This window comes from Eumetopias jubatus, unplaced genomic scaffold (assembly GCF_037043125.1).
Source record: "Eumetopias jubatus isolate StellerSeaLion01/CBP00866 unplaced genomic scaffold, mEumJub1_p1.0 scaffold_14, whole genome shotgun sequence".
NCBI classification, from domain to species: Eukaryota; Metazoa; Chordata; class Mammalia; order Carnivora; family Otariidae; genus Eumetopias; species Eumetopias jubatus.
The window spans coordinates 48,907,377-48,929,775 of record NW_028274820.1 but is presented as its reverse complement, the minus strand read 5'-3'; the positions used below and the strand labels follow the sequence as shown (position 1 = coordinate 48,929,775).

Below are 22,399 nucleotides of genomic sequence, written 5' to 3'. Positions count from 1 at the left end.
TTTATATGTTCAATCTGATTTCTAACTGATATAGCCCAAATATATATAAATGACAGGATCATTTATTTTTTTAAATGATAAAACAGGAGATTGGAATAAAAAGAAATTCCTACATATTGTCATTTAAGAAATCCAATTATAAGACACTTTCCAAGATTATGGAATTAGTACTGCAGGTTTTCTTTCTTCTTTTTTTAAAAAAATGTCCCAGTGTGCTTTTTAATTACTATTGTCAGGTACAAATTAAAACTTCCTAAATTTTCTATATTAGTTTTATCTTAACACTTTTTACCAATGGAAAGTAGACTTCTAAATCTTAGTATCTTGATTTGCTTTTAATGGTTCAAAACCTCCCCATCCACTTTTTTATAGGGTGAGCTATAGTGGTGGCTATTGAGCAATGTGATAGGAAAGCATCTGACACGGAGCTACTAAACCTGCATATTAACATAAGATTGCCTTCAAATTTAGCTATTTTAGATAAATAGTAAAAACTCTAGGAGAGCATTAATAACCAACACTGGAAACTCGAAAACTATTAATCCACTTCATAAGTCATTTTAAGTTTTAATTTCATAAATTTCCATAAAAAATAGTCTAAATAAATTCCGGGGCCATGCATGATGCCTTCATTACAAAATGTTTATAGGTATTAATTCTGCAAGTGAACCTCTGAAATTGGTAGGTGAAAGTATAGTACACAGTACTAAAATTTCTACTAACAGGCATCTTTCCAGTCACTTCTTATTCCCTCATCCTTCTTGTTGTTAGGATATCTTTTGAAGTGGGAGCCCCACATCTGCTGGTCTTCACAGCTTAATGAGTGAAAAGTTAGTACCCATGCAGAGCCCTGTATTTGGTTCTTACCAAGTCTCTTGGATTTGTTTGTTCTCAATCAGACCTACTTTCCTCTGCACTTTCTGTCCCTAAGGCAATGCCATAAGCAAGCCAATGAACTATGGTTCATTGGCTATAGTTTCAGATTGAAGGTAGGAAAACTCACTGTCCATCCAGCTTTGCTTGATAGGAAGTTCTCTTTGAGATTATTTTGCCAGAACACTGGGGGAGGGGGGTGAAAATAGAGGAGTGGCACTCTGACCTATAAAACATATATACTACTATTAATGAAGGGAAAAATAATTGAATTAGTAATAACCTATGGATAATACAATTTAATTTACATACACATATTGTTTATTTCTTGAAATAGCCCAATGAAGCAAATGGCATTAACTCCATTTTAAAGATAAGGAAACCAAGGCTGAGAATGATTAAATAATTTTCCAAGGCTACAGTTCATTGAATGAATGAAATAAGGAATGAATGAATCTCTAGGGAAAACAGCATGGATTGAGTGGATTAAGAGGCTGAGATAGGTCAAGTTTTCAATCCATTTAGCAATCAATTTACAGAGAGTAAGCTGGTCTGACAGTCACATGGGGTTTATGTTTGGGGGTAGGATGCTGCTGAAGAACCAATGATGACAATTTTAAAAGAAACAAGAATGAATAACAGATGAAACATCATCATGGAATAGAAGAACAATGGTGAGTCAAATGGATGGTTAGGCTTTCACCAAAAACAATTAGCTCTATGGTAAACTTTTCAGCTGCCAGCTAATTTTGAAAAACTTTTCTAGGCTTCGATGAGACAATGTTTGCAAATTAGGACATAGACAAATTGATAGGATATGTAACTGGCAAAAACTGATTTAGGGAGAATTAGAAAAATAGAAATTTTGTTCAATAATCTTTAAAGGAATTCAAACAATTATTTAAAAATAGAAAGAAAGAGAGAAACCAAAGACTCACCAGAAATAGAATAGCTTATATGCAAGTACTATGAGTTTTAAGGAACTTCCAAAATTGTACAGATGCTTCCACAAATTGAGATGAGGGCCTATTCTGCAACTCACCTTCTGAGACAGAATAATTTTGTCAAAAACTTAGAGATGGTATCAGGAAGAAAAATAGTAAGTCTTGTGTTCAGGAATATAGATTCAAAATGTCTAAGCAAAATATTAGCAAACTGAATCCAGTTCTCTATAAAAATATTAATAAACAGTGTCCAATTTGGGTATATAAAAATATCATAAGTGTGCTTTAATGATACAAAAATATTTAAATATATATTCCCACACTGTTGGTTAAATGAGATAAACCATGTTAACATCTCAAGATGCAGCAAAAAAATTTAACAGATTCATAATAAAAACCCTTACTATAGTAGATAAAAGGAAATTTTATTACCTTATAAAAGATGTCTCTCAAAAAAGAAAAGAAAGTAATATATGGTGACTAACATAACAAAAAATTAAAAAAAAAAAGAAAATCTGTATGAAAACATCATATTAAATGGGAAAAATATAAAAATATTCCATTTAAATTTAGAAACAAGATAGGAGCATTGCCTATGAATATCCGAATTCAGCGATGTTTTGGAGCTCTGGACAGCACAATAAGAAATAACAATTATAAGGATTGGAGATCACCAATAGTACCATCATTATTGGTATACTATAGTCATGGATGAGGAAACCTAATTAACATTATATGGATTTTATTTGTCCCAAAAGTGATCTATAGGCTTAATGTTACTCTGATCAAAGTCACAATTGGTTTTTATTTATTTTTATCTTTATTATTGTGGAATAGGACATGTTAACTTTAAAATATATATAGAAAATCAAAGAAGGAATAATACCCTAGATTCTTCATGCTCTGTGAGATATAGACTTACTATAAAACTACTTAAGGAATTATAAGAATGTGGTACTGGTGCAGGGGTGGACAAAATATGAATAAAATAAAACAGTTCAAAAAGAAATTTACTCATATGGAAATCTGATTTATGATGGAGCTTGCATGGTAGGAAGCGGAATTATGTAATAAATAAAAGGATGGATTAAAGAAGAGAGAAAACTTGGTGCACAACAGCCACAGGGAAAGAAAGGAGGGAGGAAGGGAAAAAGGAAGAGGGAAAAGGAAAGAAAGAGGATGGAGGGAGGGGGAAAGGAAGAGGAAGGGAAGCAAATAAAGGGATCCCTACCTCACACCACAACATAGAACTGTTAAAAGTAAAACTGAAATTTTAAAAAAGAGTATACATGAATTATCTTCTGACCTCTGAGTAGGCAAACTTTTATTACACAATACAGGTCACAGTGCTAACCACTTATGAAAAGGTTGATAAATTTGAATACATTAAAACCAAATCTTGTTTATTAAAATACATGTTAAAGTTAAAAAATTCAATTTGTGTAGAAGATACTTGCAAAAAAGCATTAAAATTAAGAACAAGTAAAGAATTTTTACAAATCAAGAAGAGAAAAAGTAGAGAAAGAAAACAAAAGTCAAGAATAGCCATTTCACAAAAGAGGAAACCCATGAAATTAAGAAGTGTGACATTAAAAGTGTTAGAAAGAATGTACTCAGTCAAATATCTATGTTGAAAATGAATGCAGGCATTGATACAACTTTTTGGGGAAACAAAAATTTCCGTAAAAGTATATCCTACTCTGAAAGTATCCTTTGTCCATGAGCACTAGGAAGCATGTCCAATAATGCAGTTTTTCTAAGAACATAAACTAACCAATCCAAATGTCCATTGACATGGGTTTAAAAAGGCACACTCACATAAATGATAATTAGCAGTAAAAACTAAATAACTTCAACTATGCATGGAGAGAACTTCAGCTATCACATGAATGAGTCTTAATAACAATACTAAGTGGGAAAAGCAAAAAATGAACAGAATGCTGTCTATGGCATGTGCAGGATAACTGAAAATTTAGAATAGTGCTCACTTTTGTGGATGAGGAGAAATGGACTGCACAGCAGTCTATGTAAGTTTTAGAAATGTTCTCCCTTTGGGGTGGGCAATTGGTACATAGATACTTAAATTATGAATAATATTATACAAGATATAAGCAAACAAATGGGAAAAAGACTCAAAATATTGCAACATGTCTAACAAAAGGTAAATATCCACAATATAATACCTAAGGAAATACGTGAAAGTTTGATATTCTAAATATTCATGGCTCTTAATATCAGGTGGTGGGGTTTTAGTTAATTTTTATACATTTCTATTATGTTTATGCATTATTTGTATTACTTCAACAAAATGTTTTTCTAATAATGCTAATTTAAATGAAAAACAACACTCATAATATGTAGAATTTATAAGATAATAATAAAAGACAACTCAATGGAAAAGATGGGCAAGAGTTTGAAGATGCAGTTCGCAGAAGAGATCACATACCTGTAAACCTACAAAAATATGCTCAACCCACTTGCAAACAGGAATGTGTGATTTTACAATAAAAACATAATTTGATTTTTCATTATTATTGAAGAAATATCATAAAGTTGTTTACATGTAGTGTTTTGGATTTGACAGAAATTGACATCTTTTATAGCAGGAGCTGTTCATAGAGTAGTATGATGGTATAGTGGATTTCCCTTCTAGAAGATTAACCTTCAAAACATATGCCTATGTTCACATATATGTACTTCAAATAGTGTTAACTATAATACTTATTTTTTGTAATAGTGAAACACTAGAATTAGTTTAACAGTACCTGAAGAGAAATGGTTTATTTGATCACATAATGAATACCTTATGTAATACATTCACTTATTGTAAATCATGATGCAACATTGTATGAGCTGACACAGAAAGATCTCTTAGACATTTTTAAACTAAAAAATGCACACAAATTAACAGGATGTATAGCATGATCCTATTCATGTTAAAAATATGTGCATAATAAAATTCATATGTAAATATATAGAAAAATTTCTTGGTTGACTGCATATTATATTACTACCAGTGGTTATTCCTGGGCAAGGGAGGTAAACAGACACATTCCACATATTTCTGTCTTGTTTCAATTCTTTTTTATTGCAAGAAAATAGGCATGTACAGTTGTATAACTGGCTGTGTTACCTGCCTTTTTAACTTTCTCCAAGGTAGGTTGCTTTAATAAGCATAGTGCTGTATGCAGTAGCAACAGAACCTATGGGCACCCAGCAACTAGGCTTGAGTGTTCCGAGGTAGCAGACACTGAGGGCCATGTCCAAAGACAAGTGGAAGGCTGGCTCCCATTTGCAAATTCTAAGTCAAAGGAAACACTGAAACAGAACCCCAAAGCAGTGTGATCAATTTCTTCCAGTAATGGAAAAGGCTGAAAACTCTCAAAGACATATTTGCTGGCAGAATAGTTGTATTTATATAATGATTCAAAAGAATTTTTTCAATTCAATAATTGAATCTCAATTATTCAATGAAATGCTGTAGTAAATGTCACTTTGGATTATATGTGAAATGCAGATCACATATAATCAAAATGAGAATATTTTAATACAAGGTATTATAATGTATTAGTTTTGTTTTTTTAAACTTGAGTTGAAAAAAGAAAAAATAAAATATATTATCTAATATATGTTTAAATCAAGATGTTAATTCTTTAATTTTAGAATTTTATTCTAGATAAGAATTTAATATTTTTCAATAAAATTGTTGAGATTATCTTACAGTTCTCATCAAATAAAAATGTCTTTTATTAGATAAAATGCTAAGAATACAAAACTTTACAAGTCTGAATTTTAAAGTATCAATCATGTGCCATAACGTGCTTATTTTGCAGGTTAAACTTTTTCCGTGATGTTCCTGATTTCAGAGTGTTAGCCTGTGGTGGAGATGGAACCGTGGGGTGGATTTTGGACTGCATAGGTAATGAAGACACATACTTAACATGGCTGGGTTGAGAGTGGTAACCTAAAATTCTGTATATTTTATTTATTTTATTAATGCATTGATATCTTTGGATGCTACAGTGATATAATCGGATACCTGGCATCGTTGCACATTACTTACTGGTTTAATGTGTTTTCTATATTTCAAAGTTTTAATTGACAAAATAATTTGCAAGTATCTAAAAATCTTTCTTTTTTAATCCACTTCTTGTGGAACTTACTAAACCCCCAGAGTTATTTTCAAATCAGGCTCTACAAATTCCATTTGTTTCTTTGACCTGGGGAGGGAGCCAAAGAGAATCTTAGAATTTGTGATAAAATTTATGTCAAATAGATGTGCTTATTTTATTTAAGCATGTCACCTCAAAACCTTACCCTCTGTGGACATTCTTATCATATGCATCCATCATTATTATTACCATAGCTATTTTTTATTTATCATGTACTCTCTCATAGATGTTGTGCTAAGATTTTTACCCCCTCCCCGATTCATCTTAATTCTCACAACTCTGTGACACAGTATAGATAATCCTATTTTAGAGAGAGGCTCTAAGGTGCGGAGAAGTTAAATAATTAGAATGGAGTCTGAGAGCTGTAAATTGACAGAACTGGGATTAGAGCTCATCCTTTAACCTTAACCTAGATTGCTTCTCTCTTGACATTTTTACAACTTCATTTTTATAAGCAAACAAAGCAGATACATGACTGAGGATAAAATGTAGAAGGTATCACAAAATCGTGATGATTTAGAAATATTATCAGGTTTTTCAGAGACAGTCAGCTGTCAGAAGTGATACTAAGCAGTAAAATGATCATGAATTGGCCTTCATTAGGAGATAAATCCCAAACAAATATCCATTTCTTTATTGACTAATTCTTTGTTAAAAATGGCCCGTTTCAGGGCACTTGGGTGGCACAATTGGTTGAATATCCAATTCTTGGTTTTGGCTCAGGTCGTGATCTCAGGATCCTGAGATCAAGCCCCGTGTTGGGCTCTGCACTTAGCTTAGAGTCTGCTTGAGATTCTCTCTCCCTTTCCCTCTACCCCTCCTGCTTGTGCTCTCTCTCTCTTTTTCTCTCAAATAAATATATTTTTTTAAATGGGCCCTTTCACAAAAGGGAAATAATTTGTTCAAAATAAGTTTTACTGCCTATATAAATTGAAACACTTTTATTTAGTTAATGCAGGTGAGTGTATTCTATCTTCTCATGCACACAAAAGTATTCAAATTAAAAGTAAATACATGTTGTCAGCACACTTTTGGTAAGCATCTTATGATTTTAGTCTACTAACTTTCTTTTTTTAAAGCAACAGTGAAAATTGTGTTCTTTGGCCTTCCAATAAAAGATGTAAGTAGTATAATATGCAATATCTAAGGAGAAAATCAGAATTCAGAAACTGCAGAAATTAGAGTTGCTTGAACAGAGTCTGAATACTTGTGAGAATTTTAGTGAAAATGGTAGGATATGAGGAGTTTATTTTAGCTCACATCTAAGCCTTGGCTCTTACACCATGACACATCCATCTCTAAATAATCTGTTCCCTCCCCATTCTTCCACATAGGCAAATACTCACTTTGAGGGGCTGAGAAAGTAGAAAAAATGAAGAAAATAATATATGCTTGTGAGAGTCATTCAAGCCATATGATGGCTTAAACAAAACTATGTGGGGGCACAGGGGTGGCTCAGTTGGTTAAGCATTAACTCTTGGTTTTGGTTCAGGTCATGATCTCAGGGTTGTGAGATTGAGCCCCGCATGGAGCTCCATGCCCAGCAGGGAGTCTGCTTGAGATTCTCTCTCTCCCTCTGCCTCTGCCCCTCCCCCAACCCTCCTGCTTGTTCATGGGCGTGCATGTGTGTGCTCTCTCTCTCTCTCTCTCTCTCTCTCTCTCTATCAATCAATATAAGCAAAACCATGTGGAACTTTGGGGTGCCTGGGTGGCTCAGTCAGTTAAACATCTGTCTTCAGCTGAGATCATGATCCCAGGTCCTGGGATGGAGTCTGGCTCCCTGCTCAGTGGGGAGTCGGCTTCTCCCTCTCCCTCTCCCTCTGCTCCTCCTGCCCCTGCTCTTGTGCTCTCTCTCAAATAAATAAATAAAATCTTTTAAAAAATGTGGAATTTCAATGGTAGTGATCTTTACTGCTCTGAGCCCAAAGCATTATGTTCTGTAAAGCTTAATCTCAAAGAAAACCTGCTGATCTCAGAGTTACCCAGTTCTTACATTGCTTACTCTGACCCAAAGCAGCACCATGGGCAGGAACAACACAGTGAAACATTTTTCGAATTTTACTAGCTTTTAGAGTTTGATTTTTCAAAATATTTTATTCCTTAGAGTGAAATGCATCTAGAGTTGGTGTTCCAAAAGAACTTTTTATAGGAACCCACACCTCAACTTTGGTGATGTCTCTCTAGTATATTCTTATGATGCATATATATGCATCCTTGAAATTTCCATGATGTTAAATCCACAACAATTTTTTTAAAGATTTTATTTATTTGAGAGAGAGAGAATGAGAGAGAGAGAGAAGCACATGAGAGGGGGGAGGGTCATAGGAAGAAGCAGACTCCCTGCTGAGCAGGGAGCCCGATGCGGGACTCGATCCCAGGACTCCAGGATCATGACCTGAGCTGAAGGCAGTCGCTTAACCAGCTGAGCCACCCAGGTGTCCCAAATCCACAACAATTTTTAACTGAGTTAAGATTCTATTTTATTTTTTAAAGAATTTATTTATTTATTTGTCAGAGAGAGCGCGTATGCATACAAGCAGGGGGAATGGCAGGCAGAGGGAGAAGCAGGCTTCCTGCTGGGCAGGGAGCCTGATGCAGGGCTTGATTTCAGGACCCCAGGATCATGACCTGAGCCAAAGGCAGACACTTAACCAACTGAGCCACTGAGGCATTCCCTGAGTTAAGATTTTAAAGATTCAGACATGAATCTTGAAAATTCCTATCACTTCGTGAATTATGGTATTCATCTGTGTTTTATAAATTGCTACAAATACATACAAATTAATCTTACTTTCTAATTGTATATAGCTATAAAACATAACTTTTTCTGTTTTTATGTACTTAGTGGAATGCCTTCATTTCATGCCAAGCTGTCTTTTCTACTGTTGTTCCATCTGTGATCAAAATTTTATTTTATTTTAATTTTTGATTCCACAGAAAAGGCTAATGTTGTCAAGCATCCTCCAGTTGCAATTCTGCCTCTTGGGACCGGCAATGATCTAGCAAGATGCCTGCGATGGGGAGGAGGTAAAATAGCTAACGAAAATCTTGAAAAACAGAAATACAGTGCAGAGCATTTTCCCCCAAAAACTAAGCCCATCATTTTTAATATATGGCAACTGCCATGTGAATTTAGCAAATATAATTGCTGTGAGAGATATAGTATATAATTTTGAACAATAGTCTGGGGTAGAGAAGGGAATAGTGGACAAGGAGCTGGACTGTGAGTGCTGGCCTTTAATCTGATACTAATTATAGACTTGATGGGGCAAGGCAAGTTTCTAAACTTCCTTGATTTGGGGTTTCTAACTTAAAAAATAAGATAAGCATGGATTAAATCTAAAGTAATGTTCAGATTTTTAATCTGAGTTGTGTAGTAACATCACTAACAAAGAAAAAAATTGAAAGGCTAATGAATGACTTGTCCAGGAATGAATACATTAAATAACATTTATTTTTTGAGACCCACTTTATACCAAGTAGGTATGTTCTATTCTTGGGGTAGAGGGTTAAGGACAGAAAACAAGGTCTACCTTCAAAGAGGCTTTGAATTCTTGTGGCACATATAAGAACAATTTTTCCATGAGTATCAAACCAACTGGTAAACTCTAAGCTGTGTTTTGTATATGTGTATGTGTATGTATGTGTATATGTATATAACAGACAGAGTTGGAGACTAAGTTAAAAACTTGATATATGAGATATTTATAATTTTCATTAAGGGTATAAATTAGTAAAATAATATCATGAAACACTGAGTTAAATCTCATAGAATCTAAAGACAGACAGACAGATGGATAGAACCATTGCTTATAAGATGCTTATATTTGCTAGTGCTTACATATCTATATTGATTAAAAGGAAGAGAATCACACATGTGCCTTCTTGTGTATTCTTTTGAAAACTATTTTTGATATTTGAAAATTAATGGTTTCATTTAGATTCCAAACTCATAAATGGCTCCAATCTCAAAATTGACATGGAAGTTCCATTTGGGTCATCTTCTAATGATTTTCTTATGAAACAGTTTAAGATATATTATTATCGGTAGTCAAAGACACACAAATTGTAGTATATGCCAAAGCATATATTATTAAAAAACTCTCTGTCTGTGCCTTGCATGTGTTGACACTGTTTTACGTCCTGGATTTAGAGTGAAAAAATAAATAAAATTCCTACCTTCTAGAGATTATGTTTTAATTGAGTACATAGGTAATAAATCAATGAACAATAAAATATATAAATACAAAATAAGATCAAAGCTATGTAAGACTCAAACTTATTTAGAGAATAGTAGAGGGGAACTATTCAGCTAAATGATCTAGAAGCCCTCTCCAAGGAAGTAACATTTAAGCTAGATTTAAAATGTAAGGAAGAAAAAATAGCTTCTGAAATTGAAAGGGCTCAAGGAAGGCTGATGTGACTCTTTAATCATCTGTGAGGCAGGGGTTAGGTAGGGAGTGGGGTAGGGGAGACAGTGACTAGTATGAGATTGGAGAGGCAATCAAGAGCCAAATAATACAGGGGCTTTATTTGATTGAATCTGAAGCACAAAGTGAAGCTTGGAAAGAGTTTCAAAAGCAGCATGATACAATGACATTTATTTTTTCAAAAATAGATTAATTGGGAGGTATAAAATACACTGAATAAAATTAAGAAATTGTGAAAATGTAGAGAATCATAGTTTTCCAAATAACTTGTGTTACAGTTTTTCTAATTAGAGAATGAAGGGATTGGACCCGGGTGGTGGTAATGGAAATGAGACAAGTAGACACAGTGGAGTTCTATTTTTAGGGAAGGACTGGTAGAACTTGTCCCTGGATTGGAGAGGGGCTTTGGGAAAACCAAGGTATTAAGGGGGACTGCAAGATGCCTAAGTTGAATGATTAGGAAAATGCAGATGCCATTTGATAGAGTTTACTAATAAAGAAACATGCTGTGAGGTGTGATTATTTCTTGCCAGGTGTGTAACTAACTTTGAGCAAGTTGCTTACCAACCGTGGGCTTCAGATTCCTCATTAGAGCTTGAAAAAATGATAGTACCTGCCTTGTAGGTTCTTACACCAAACCATCAAATTGTTTGCCTAGTGTTTGTGCTGAGTATATATTTGTAGCAAGTATCATCATGCTTAGCATTGGGGAAAGAAAGGACTTTATTCAACCAATAATCATTTGGTTCACTTTAGGTCACTGGAATATATTGATTTGAAGCTTATTTTTTACAAGAATATATTTGGGAAAATACAACACTGTAAGAATGTAGGATGTCCTAGGGCATTTGCAAATACTTAATTTACATTCTCTTTGCAATTTTTCTAGTACTAAGTAGTCTAAAATCTAAAATTATTTCAGGAAAAATGTTTCATGAAGAGTAAGAGTTTTAGATGGAGCACACACTGACAAATCTATATTGTTGCTTTCCTTTATGTGACTTTCCTTTTTAAAAATTTCTGTGGCTTTGTAGATAGATTTGGTAATAACATTGTAACATTAAATAGAAAATAAATACTAATTATGTTTTTATTTTGTTTCTTAGCCTAGAGGGATTATAGGTTTAAATTAAAATAATGGAAGCAAAATAACATCATTCTTTTCTGGGAATAAGCTTTTACTTCTATATTTAGTAAGTTTAATATGTCTTTTTTTAAAAAATATGATCTTGAGTTTTGCAATCCTATTTATAGCTATGAATCATTATGTAACAAGCTTGAGCATAGATAAATACAAGTAGGGTGTAGTTATATGTTAAATTTGGGGACTACAATTTGGAATTTTTCATCTTTGTAGATTAGCTCTGACCTGCAGATGCTGTGAGTCTCAAAATAGATTTATGGCCTATCTTTTTCCATTTTTATTTGGCTAGAAGGCTAATTGATATTAACCTCTTTCATACTTATCCATAAAAACTTAGACAACATAACCAGTGCTAAAGATTTTAAGGTGAGTGGCATTAGTAGAATCTAGCTGTGGTAATTAATTTTCACTAAATCCATTCCTACTTTGTTCTCTCCTGGTCAGGTGCTGTTTTTACATTTTTCTAGTGTTGTAATGAACCATGCTGCTATTAACTTGAGATGTAGCTAGGGACAAGCTTAAAATTTTACTTAAATAATTATTATTTGCTTGTATATCTGCTGAATGCATATATATAAATATCATATTATATTTTATTATATATTACAGTGTACTTCCATGCTATATTATACTATATTACATTAATATGTGTAAATCCATTTATGTCTGAAAATCATCATACTTATTTTCAAATGAGTAGAGTTTGTAAAAGAGGTGAATATACTTTTTTTATTCAGATCAATGAGGAAAACATATAAAATGTACTTGGAGGCTAATATTTATTATTTTTAAAAGAAATTAAAAATTTATAATTAAACTTTGAGAATGAGTGTAGAACTATTAAAAATGTGAAATATATGTAAGTTTATTATAATCTTGTACTTTAAATAATTCAGTGTTTGTATTGAGTACTATTATACACAAATTATTATGTATATTCATAGTTTTTGAATTATGCTACAAAATGCAATTGAACATTTGTTAAAATACTATTTGGTACTTTTAATGCTTATATCTGCCTAGTCATTGTTTGTTGTACTCTTTGTTGTATGTATTAACTAGTACATGACTATTTTATCTGTGGAAGATAAAAGTAATGGTGTGTGCCTAAATAGGCACTCCCAGATTCTGGCTGCCTTGAATTTCTAATAATTAAACTAATACATTATGAATGTAATTTATTTATCTTTAGAGAGTGTTCACATATTACAGTGCCTCTTCTTTTTTTCCTCTAACCCAATTAGTTTTTCCAGCGTTATGTGTGCTAACACCTCTAATGAGGACTCATAGCCTCTGGCATTTACTTGTTCAATGAATACATTATTAAAATATAGACCAAAGTTGGACACAGAAAAAAAAAATCTATGAAAATATTGTGCCAACTCAAAATATCAATTCAAGAATGTGTGTATATGTCTGTGTGTAGAGTTAGAGAGATATTATTTAACTTAGTACAATAATTCAAATTGTTATCATTATACGGTTGAGAACTTTCTACTCTTATGCCTCATGTACTAAGAACTTTTACGCATTTTCTCATTTAATTCTCACAATGAACAGAAGTTTTTACAGAGGAGGACACTATTTAGTGAGGTTAAAAGCAAACATTAACACAACCAGGATTAGGCTACAGTTTGGACTATAATGTTATAGCGACACATTTAAGAGAAAATGTTAATATTCAGGAATACCTTTATTTTCAGGCCATGTTGATTATCTGCAGTAGATCCATTGAAACTAGATTTGTTGAGCATTTACTCTAAGGCAGACCTGGTAAAAGAAACTTGTAGTGAGAAAGATACAAATAACTATAATACAGTGTCCTAGTTTTTAGGTAGGGCTAGTTTGGAGAATTGTGCACTGTGGAACTGTAGAAAATCCATTATTTTGGGAGGGTGGCTCCTGGAAAGAAGTGCTATCAAATATAAAACTTGCAGCAGGAACACAAGCAAGGCAACCAAAAGAAAAGGGATACTCTGGATATATAGGATAAGAGATGAAATGTCACAAAATGAAAAAGAGAAGGACCTTCAATTTAAACAAAAATTGTTCTGTATCAAAAGAGGGTAAAGTGTGAGAATCATTGAGGGATGGAAAGGGACAAGTCTAAAATCGCATCCAAGCTTTTTACTTCCATAATTGGGTAGAGGGTGTTGCCTGTCTGAAAGAGAGTTAACAGTAAGAAGATATGGAGGCATTTATTTTTGAATACATTGATATAAACTTTTATGAGCGTATGCAGTGGAGATGTCCACTTGGCATTTGACTATACTGAGAATTGGCACCACGAGAGAGAAGTATGAGTTGCAAATTAAAGCTAAAAATAAAATATTTGTATGAGCTCACAATTATAGTTAATTCTTTATGTGTGTTAGAATTTGCTGTAAAATGCATTGTTTGGCTTTAGAATCCACATACACACACTCAAACACATATAAATACAGCTTTTGTTATTTGGTTATATTTTTTCTCAAGATAATTTTTTTTCATTAGGTTATGAAGGTGAGAATCTGATGAAAATCCTAAAAGACATTGAAAACAGCACAGAAATCATGTTGGACAGGTGGAAGTTTGAAGTCATACCTAATGACAAAGATGAGAAGGGAGACCCAGTGCCTTACAGTATCATCAATAATTACTTTTCCATTGGCGTGGTAAGACTTTGCACTAACTGTTCTTTTAACCAGTCCAAAATAATCACTGTGTTTAAACTCTTACACTACAAAGATTTACTGATTATGAATAATTTATTTTATTTTTGTCTCAACAAAACACCTCTTTAATGTGCAATAATAAAACTTATATGCATAAGCTTTTATTCAAAGTCAGAAAATCAGCAATAAATACATTTTTCATGCATTAAACAAAAGAAAGAAACTTTTTTTGCAATTGATTTGACTATTTGTGTTACTAAAGTAAAGGGTAGAATGGTTTGTAAGATACTTGTTTTAGAATATAGACTAAAGCTCCACATAAAAAGTTAAAATGTGAAATTGATTCATCAAATTTTATGTTATTTTGAGATATGTATTCAAATATTATAACCAATTAGGGTTTTACAAATAGACATTATTTTAAAATTTATGGTTAGGTCTGAAGTCTAAGAAAAATGCTACTATGATTCTCAAGTGCTTAATAAGTCAAAGGGATAACTTTTCACTTAATTTCTTGAAAAATCTTAGACTGAAAATAGAATATCATTTGGCAATTGAAATAGTTTTTGTAATTTTAATCCCTAAGAATTAATAATTTTAACAGTGATTTTATATATGTTTACATATATTTTACCTGGTAGTTATGAATTCTTAAAATATATTGTGTACAAAATTGTATTCTATTTATCATATGTTGCTCAATATTAATCTCATGTATTTCTCTGTCATGTGCATGCATGCACACACACACACATCACTAGTAGATTATAAAAGGCACTGATTGAATTCATGAACTTAGGAAGTCAAGCTACCTGGAATAATACTCTATAAAAATAATAGTCTAGATATCCTAGGCTAAGGTATTATTTTTCTCTCATTGTTACAAATAATTTTTTTTCCTTTCTTTTAACTTTGTTTTTTTAATTTTATTTTATTATGTTATGTTAATCACCATACATTACATCATTAGTTTTTGATGTAGTGTTCCATGATTCATTGTTTGCATATAACACAGAGTTCTCCATTCAGTATGTGCCCTCTTTAATACCCATCACCAGGCTAACCCATCCCTCCACCCCCCTCCCCTCTAGAACCATCAGTTTGCTTCTCGGAGTCCATAGTCTCTCATGGTTCATCTCCCCCTCCAAACCCACCCCCCCTTCATTTTTCCCTTCCTACTATTTTCTTCTTCTTCTTTTTTTTTTTATTTAACATGTAATGTATTATTTGTTTCAGCAGTACAGGTCTGTGATTCAACAGTCTTACACAATTCACAGCGCTAACCATAGCACATACCCTCCCCAATGTCTATCACCCAGCTACTCCATCCCTCCCACCCCCCACCACTCCAGCAATGCTCAGTTTCTTTCCTGGTATTTTGAAAAGGATTGCATTAAATGTGTAGGTTGCTCTAGGTAGCATTGACATCTTCACAATATTTGCTCTTCCAATCCATGAGCATGGAATATTTTTCCATTTCTTTGTGTCTTCCTCAATTTCTTTCATGAGTATTTTATAGTTTTCTGAGTACAGATCCTTTGCTTCCTTGGTTAGATTTATTCCTAGGTATCTTATGGTTTTGGGTGCAATTGTAAATGGAATCGACTCCTAAATTTCTCTTTCTTCTGTCTTGTTGTTGGTGTATAGAAATACCACTGATTTCTGTGCATTGATTTTATATCCTGCCACTTTACTGAATTCCTGTATGAGTTCTAGCAGTTTTGGGGTGGAGTCTTTTGGGTTTTCCACATAAAGTATATCATCTGCAAAGAGTGAGAGTTTGACTTCTTCTATGCCGATTTGGATGCCTTTTCTTTCTTTTTGTTGTCTGATTGCTGTGGCTAGCACTTAGACTAGTACTATGTTGAATAGCAGTGGTGATAGTGGACATCCCTGCCATATTCCTGATCTTAGGGGGAAAGCTCTCGGTTTTTCCCCATTGAGAATGATATTCAGTGTGGGTTTTTCATAGATGGCTTTTATGATATTGAGATATGTACCTTCTATCCCCGTACTCTGAGTTTTGAGCAAGAAGGGATGTTGTATTTGTCAAATGCTTTTTTCTGCATCTATTGAGAGAATCATATCGTTCTTGTTCTTTCTTTTATTAATGTATTGTATCATATTGATTTGTGGATGTTGGACCAAACTTGCAGCCCAGGAATAAATCCCACTTGGTCATGGTGAATAATCCTTTTAATGTGCTGTTGGATCCTGTTGGCTAGTATTTTGGTGAGAATTTTTGCATCCATGTTCATCAGGGATATTGGTCTGTAATTCTCCTTTTTGATGGGGGTCTTTGTCTGGTTTTGGGATCAAGGTAATGCTGGCCTCATAAAATGAGTTTGGAAGTTTTCCTTCCATTTCTATTTTTTGGAACAGTTTCAGAAGAATAGGTATTAATTCTTCTTAAAATGTTTGGTAGAATTCCCCTGGGAAGCCATCTGGCCCTGGGCTTTTGTTTGTTGGGAGATTTTTGATGACTGCTTCAATTTCCTTAGTGGTTATAGGTCTGTTCAGGTTTTCTATTTCTTCCTGGTTCAATTTTGGTAGTTTATACATCTCTAGGAATGCATCCATTTCTTCCAGATTATCTAATTTGCTGGCATATAGTTGCTCATAATATGTTCTTATAATTGTATTTCTTTGGTGTTGGTTGTGATCTCTCCTCTTTCATTCATTATTTTATTTATTTGGGTCCTTTCTCTTTTCTTTTTGATAAGACTGTCCAGGGGTTTATCAATCTTATTAATTCTTTCAAAGAACCATCTCCTAGTTTCGTTGATCTGTTCTACTGTTCTTATGGTTTCTATTTCATTGATTTCTGCTCTGATCTTTATTATTTCTCTTGTCCTGCTGTGTTTAGGCTTTATTTGCTGTTCTTTCTCCAGCCCCTTTAGGTGTAGGGTTAGATTGTGTATTTGAGATCTTTCTTGTTTCTTGAGAAAGGCTTGTATTGCTATATACTTTCTTTTACTGCATCGGAAAGATTTTGAATAGTTGTGTTTTCATTTTCATTTGTTTCCATGAATTTTTTAAATTGTTCTTTATTTCCTGGTTGACCCATTCATTCTTTAGTAGGATGCTCGTTAGCTTCCATGTATTTGAGTTCTTTCTGACTTTTCTCTTGTGATTGAGTTCTAGTTTCAAAGTATTGTGGTCCGAAAATATGCAGGGAATGATCCCAATCTTTTGGTACTAGTTGAGACCTGATTTGTGAGCTAGGATGTGATGTATTCTGGAGAATGTTCCATGGGCAGTAGAAAAAAATGTGTATTCTGTTGCTTTGGGATGGAATGTTCTGAATATATCTGTGAAGTCCATTTGGTCCAGTGTGTCATTTAAAGTCTTTATTTCCTTGCTGATCTTTTGCTTAGATGATCTGTCCATTTCAATGAGGGGGGTGTTAAATTCCCCTACTATTATTGTATTGTTGTCGATGTGTTTCTTTGCTTTTGTTATTAATTGGCTTATATAATTTGCTGCTCCCATGTTAGGGGCATAGATATTTACAATTGTTAGATTTTCTTGTTGAATAGAATCTTTAAGTATGATATAGTGTCCTTCTTCATCTCTTATTATAGTCTTTGGTTTAAAATCTAATTTGTCTGATAGAAGGATTGCCACCCCAGCTTTCTTTTGGTGTCCATTAGCATGGTAAATGGTTTTCCACCCCCCTCACTTTCTTTTTTTCTTTAAATTTTTTATTTTTATGTTAATCACTATACATTACATCATTAGTTTTTGATGTAGTGTTCCATGATTCGTTATTTGCATATAACACGCAGTGCTCCATGCAGAACGTGCCCTCTTTAATACCCATCACCAGGCTAACCCATCCCTCCACCCCCCACCCCTCTAGGACCCTCAGTTTGTTATTCAGAGTCCATCATCTCTCATGGTTCATCTCCCCCTCCAATTTCCCCCCTTCATTCTTCCCCTCCTGCTTTCTTCTTCTTCTTTCTTTTTTTTTTTTCTTTACATATATTGCATTATTTGTTTCAGAGGTACAGGAGGTGTCTTTGGGTCTACAATGAGTCTCTTGCAGACAGCATATCGATGGGTCTTGTTTTTTTATCCAATCTGATAACCTGTGTCTTTTGATTGGGGCATTTAGCCCATTTACATTCAGGGTAACTATTGAAAGATAGGAATTTAGTGCCATTGTATTGCCTGTAAGGTGACTGTTATTGTATATTGTCTCTGTTCCTTTCTGGTCTATGTTACTTTTAGGCTCTCTCTTTGCTTAGAGGACCCCTTTCAATATTTCTTGTAGGGCTGGTTTCATGTTTGCAAATTCCTTTAGTTTTTGTTTGTCCTGGAAACTTTTTCTCTCTCCTTCTATATTCAGTGACAGCCTAGCTGGATATAGTATTCTTGGCTGCACATTTTTCTCATTTAGTGCTCTGAATATATCATGCTAGTCCTTTCTGGCCTGCCAGGTCTCTGTGGATAGGTCTGTTGCCATTCTAATGTCTCTACCATTATAGATTGTAGACCTCTTGTTCCAAGTTGCTTTCAGGATTTTCTCTTTGTCTTTGAGACTCGTAAGTTTTACTATTAGATATCAGGGTGTTGACCTATTTTTATTGATTTTGAGGGGGGTTCTCTGTGCCTCCTGGATTTTGATGCCTGTTTCCTTCCCCAAATTAGGGACGTTCTCTGCTATAATTTGCTCCAATATACCTTCTGCCCCTCTCTCTCTTTCTTCTTCTTCTGGGATCCCAATTATTCTAATATTGTTTTGTCTTATGGTATCACTTATCTCTCGAATTCTTCCCTCATGATCCAGTAGTTATTGATCTCTCTTTTTCTGAGCTTCTTTATTTTCCATCATTTGGTCTTCTATATCACTAATTCTCTCTTCTGCCTCATTAATCCTAGCAGTTAGAGCCTCCATTTTTGATTGCACCTCATTAATAATCTTTTTGATTTCGACTTGGTTAGATTTTAGTTCTTTTATTTCTCCAGATAGGGTTTCTCTAGTATCTTCCATGCTTTTTTCAAGCCCAGCTAGTATCTTTATAATTGTCATTCTGAACTCTATTCCCAACATCTTACTAATGTCCGTATTGATTAGGTCCCTGACAGTCAGTAATGGCTCTTGTTCTTTTTTTTGAGGTGATTTTTTTCCATCTTGTCATTTTGTCCAGAGGTAGAACAGATGAATGAGAGAACAAAATGCTAACAGGGTAAGAACGACCCCAGAAAAATATACACTAAACACTTCAGAAGAGACCTGACACCAGGGGAAAAGAAAGGAAAAGAAAAAAGAAAAGAACAAAAAGAAGAAAAAAAAAAGGATATGATCAAATATAATCCGGCTGGTGAATAGATCAGTGCCACACACTAGATTTTGGGCATATTTTGGTCTGTTAGGAGAAACTGCCTCCCAATATTTTAAAGAAAGAAAAACTTATATATGTACAAAAATAAGGGTAAATACGATGAAGGGATGAAATATGAATGTAAAGATGAAAATTATAAAAGATTTATAAAAGGAATTGATAAGAAGTTGGTTGAAAAAAGAAGGAAGATAAATTAAAAAAAAAAAAAAAAGGAGAGAATGTGATCATGGAGGAGACTAGAACAAAACCATACCCTAGAGATTTAGGGTGTTTGGGTCTGTTAGAAGCAACTGTATCCCAAATTTTAAAGAGAGAACTACTTATACATATACCAAAAATAAGGTTAACTACTATGAAGGGATAGACTCTAAAAATGAACAAGAAAAAAGATTTTTAAAAAAGGGATTGATAAGATGTTGGTCAAAAATGGAAAAAGAAAAATTAAAAAAAAATAGAAAAAGAAAAAAAAAAGAAAAATTAAAAAATTAACTTTGAAAGACTAAAGAATCAGGTGAAAAAAAGCCATGAATTCTACATGTTGTATTCCCCTAGTGCTAGAGTTCTGCCATTCTCATTTTTCGGTAAACTTGGTCTTGGCTGGCTATTCTTGCTGATCTTCTGGGGGAGGGGTCTGTTGCCGTAGTTCCCAAATGTCTTTGCCCGAGGCGGAATTGCCCTGCCCTTGCCGGGGCCAGGCTAAGTAAATCTGCTCGGGTTTGCTCTGGAGCTTTTGTTCCCTGCAAGTTTCCGTGCTCCTTTGGAGCATGAGAGTGAAAATGGCGGCCTCCCAATCTCTGCCCCAGAGGAGCAGAGAACTCGGGGCTGCTCCTCAGTGCGCCCCCAGAGAAAAGCAGTCAATCATTCCCATCTCCCCGGTCTCCCGCCGCACTCCATACTCACCCAGCCTGTGATCAAGCGTTTCTATCTCTTGCACCCGACCCCATGTGGAGTCTCCAAACCCAGCAGATCCCTGCGGTTCACTCTCACACCGCTCCTGCCAGTGGAGGAAGAGGAGTCTCCCTGGATCTGTTGCTTGTTGGGTCCCTGCTGGAGGAGCAGCGGCCTGACTGGGTCACAGATCACACTTTATGGCAACCCCGAGCTGAGAGCCTACTCCTCGGCTCTGTCTCTGCGGCCAGCTTCCCTGCTCCGACCTGAGCTCTGCCACACTCAGGCACCCCCGGTCTTTCTGTGATCCTGAGGGTCCTGAGACCACACTGTCCCAGCGAGGGTTCTCCTCCCCGCCCCCCCCCCCCCACCACACACACTTAGCCACTGGAGCGATGTCCCTCAGCGGAGCCGACTTCTAAAAGTTAGTTCTGATTTTGTGCTCCGCTGCTCTATCACTTGCTGGTAGTGGCTCATGGAGCCCCCCCCCCACCCCAGCCATCCATCTTCCCGAGTATGGCCTTGGATTCACTTCTCTGCATGTCCTACCTTCCAGAAAGTGGTCGCTTTTCTGTTCAGAGAGTTGCTGCCAGTCTTTTCTTCGATCTCCTGTTGAGTTTGTAGGTGTTCAGAATGGTTTGTTCCCTATATAGCTGAATTCCTGGGACCAGACGGAATTTAGGTCTCCTATTCTCTGCCATCTTGCTCCTCCCTCAAATAATGTTTTATATATTTAAAGAGCCTCAAATAATGATACATAATGAAGGCTAAATATGCAATCCTTACTAATACTATCACAGTTATTATTTGCAAGAAAAGTGTAATGCTTTGATCCATAAAATTCCTCCTATTTATCTTTGATATGAATACACATAATGTTTTTAACAGCTTTACTGGCATGTAACTTATGCACAACCTAGTTCACTCATTTTAAGTGAAGCTTTCAATGATTTTACTAAATCCATCCAATTTTAGAGGATTTTCATTACCTAAACAAGAACCCTCATGCCCATTTGTTATCAGTTCTGGCTCCTTCCCCCAGTTCTAAGCAACAACTAATCTTTTGCATCTAAGAACTACCTTTTATGGATATTTCATATAAAAGAAATCAGACAATATGTGGTCTTTTGCATCTGGCTTCTTTCATTTCACATAATATTTTTGAAGTTCAGGGGCGCCTGGGTGGCTCAGTTGGTTAAGCGACTGCCTTCGGCTCGGGTCATGATCCTGGAGTCCCAGGATTGAGTCCCGCATCGGGCTCCCTGCTCAGTGGGGAGTCTGCTTCTCCCTCTGACCCTCTTCCCTCTCATGCTCTCTATCTCTCGTTCTCTCTCTCTCAAATAAATAAATTAAATCTTTAAAAAAATGTTTTTGAAGTTCACCCATATGAACTGCGTGAATACCATATTCTTTTTTATTGCTGAGTAGCATCCCATTGTATGGACATAGCACGTATTGTTTAGCCATTCACCAGTTGATGGGCATTTAGATTGTTTTGAGTCTTTGGATATTAGGAATAATGCTGTTCTCTTGGGTTCCTTCGGTATATTTTTATTTGTTTGTTTTGGTTAATACACTTTTTAAATCCAGGGTTTCCATTTGGTTCTCTTTTTATAATTTCTATGTTTTTAATTTGTATTCTCTATTTGAAGAGTCATTGTTGTTATACTTTCCTTTATTCTTTAAACATGGTTTACTTTAGTTCTTTTGACATGTTTAAAATAGCTGTTGTGAAGTTTTTGTCTTACAAGTTCAACATCTGAGGCTCCTCAGAGAGTTTAAAAACATCTGAACTACATCCAAGACAATTTTCCCTCGAAGTATGTGTCACATTTTGCTACTTCTCTGCATGTCTGCTAATATTTTGTTGGGAACTGGATATTTTATATAATTTATTGTAAGAACATCAGATTTGGGTTCACTCACAGTGGTTATGGTTGTTTCTG

The 22,399-nt window shown here is 34.7% G+C and overlaps 1 protein-coding gene across 6 annotated transcripts in view; it reads left to right on the top strand.

Annotated features, from left to right (window-relative positions):
* The window catches only part of DGKB (diacylglycerol kinase beta), a 638,091-nt gene that overhangs the window by 224,515 nt on the left and 391,177 nt on the right, over window positions 1-22,399 (top strand). For all 6 annotated transcript variants that reach the window (XM_028119240.2, XM_028119224.2, XM_028119215.2 and 3 more), the window contains 3 exons: window positions 5,651-5,736; window positions 8,927-9,016; window positions 14,057-14,217. In XM_028119240.2, the coding sequence (XP_027975041.1) occupies window positions 5,651-5,736; window positions 8,927-9,016; window positions 14,057-14,217 (337 nt within the window). The remainder of the gene's footprint in view (window positions 1-5,650; window positions 5,737-8,926; window positions 9,017-14,056; window positions 14,218-22,399) is intronic.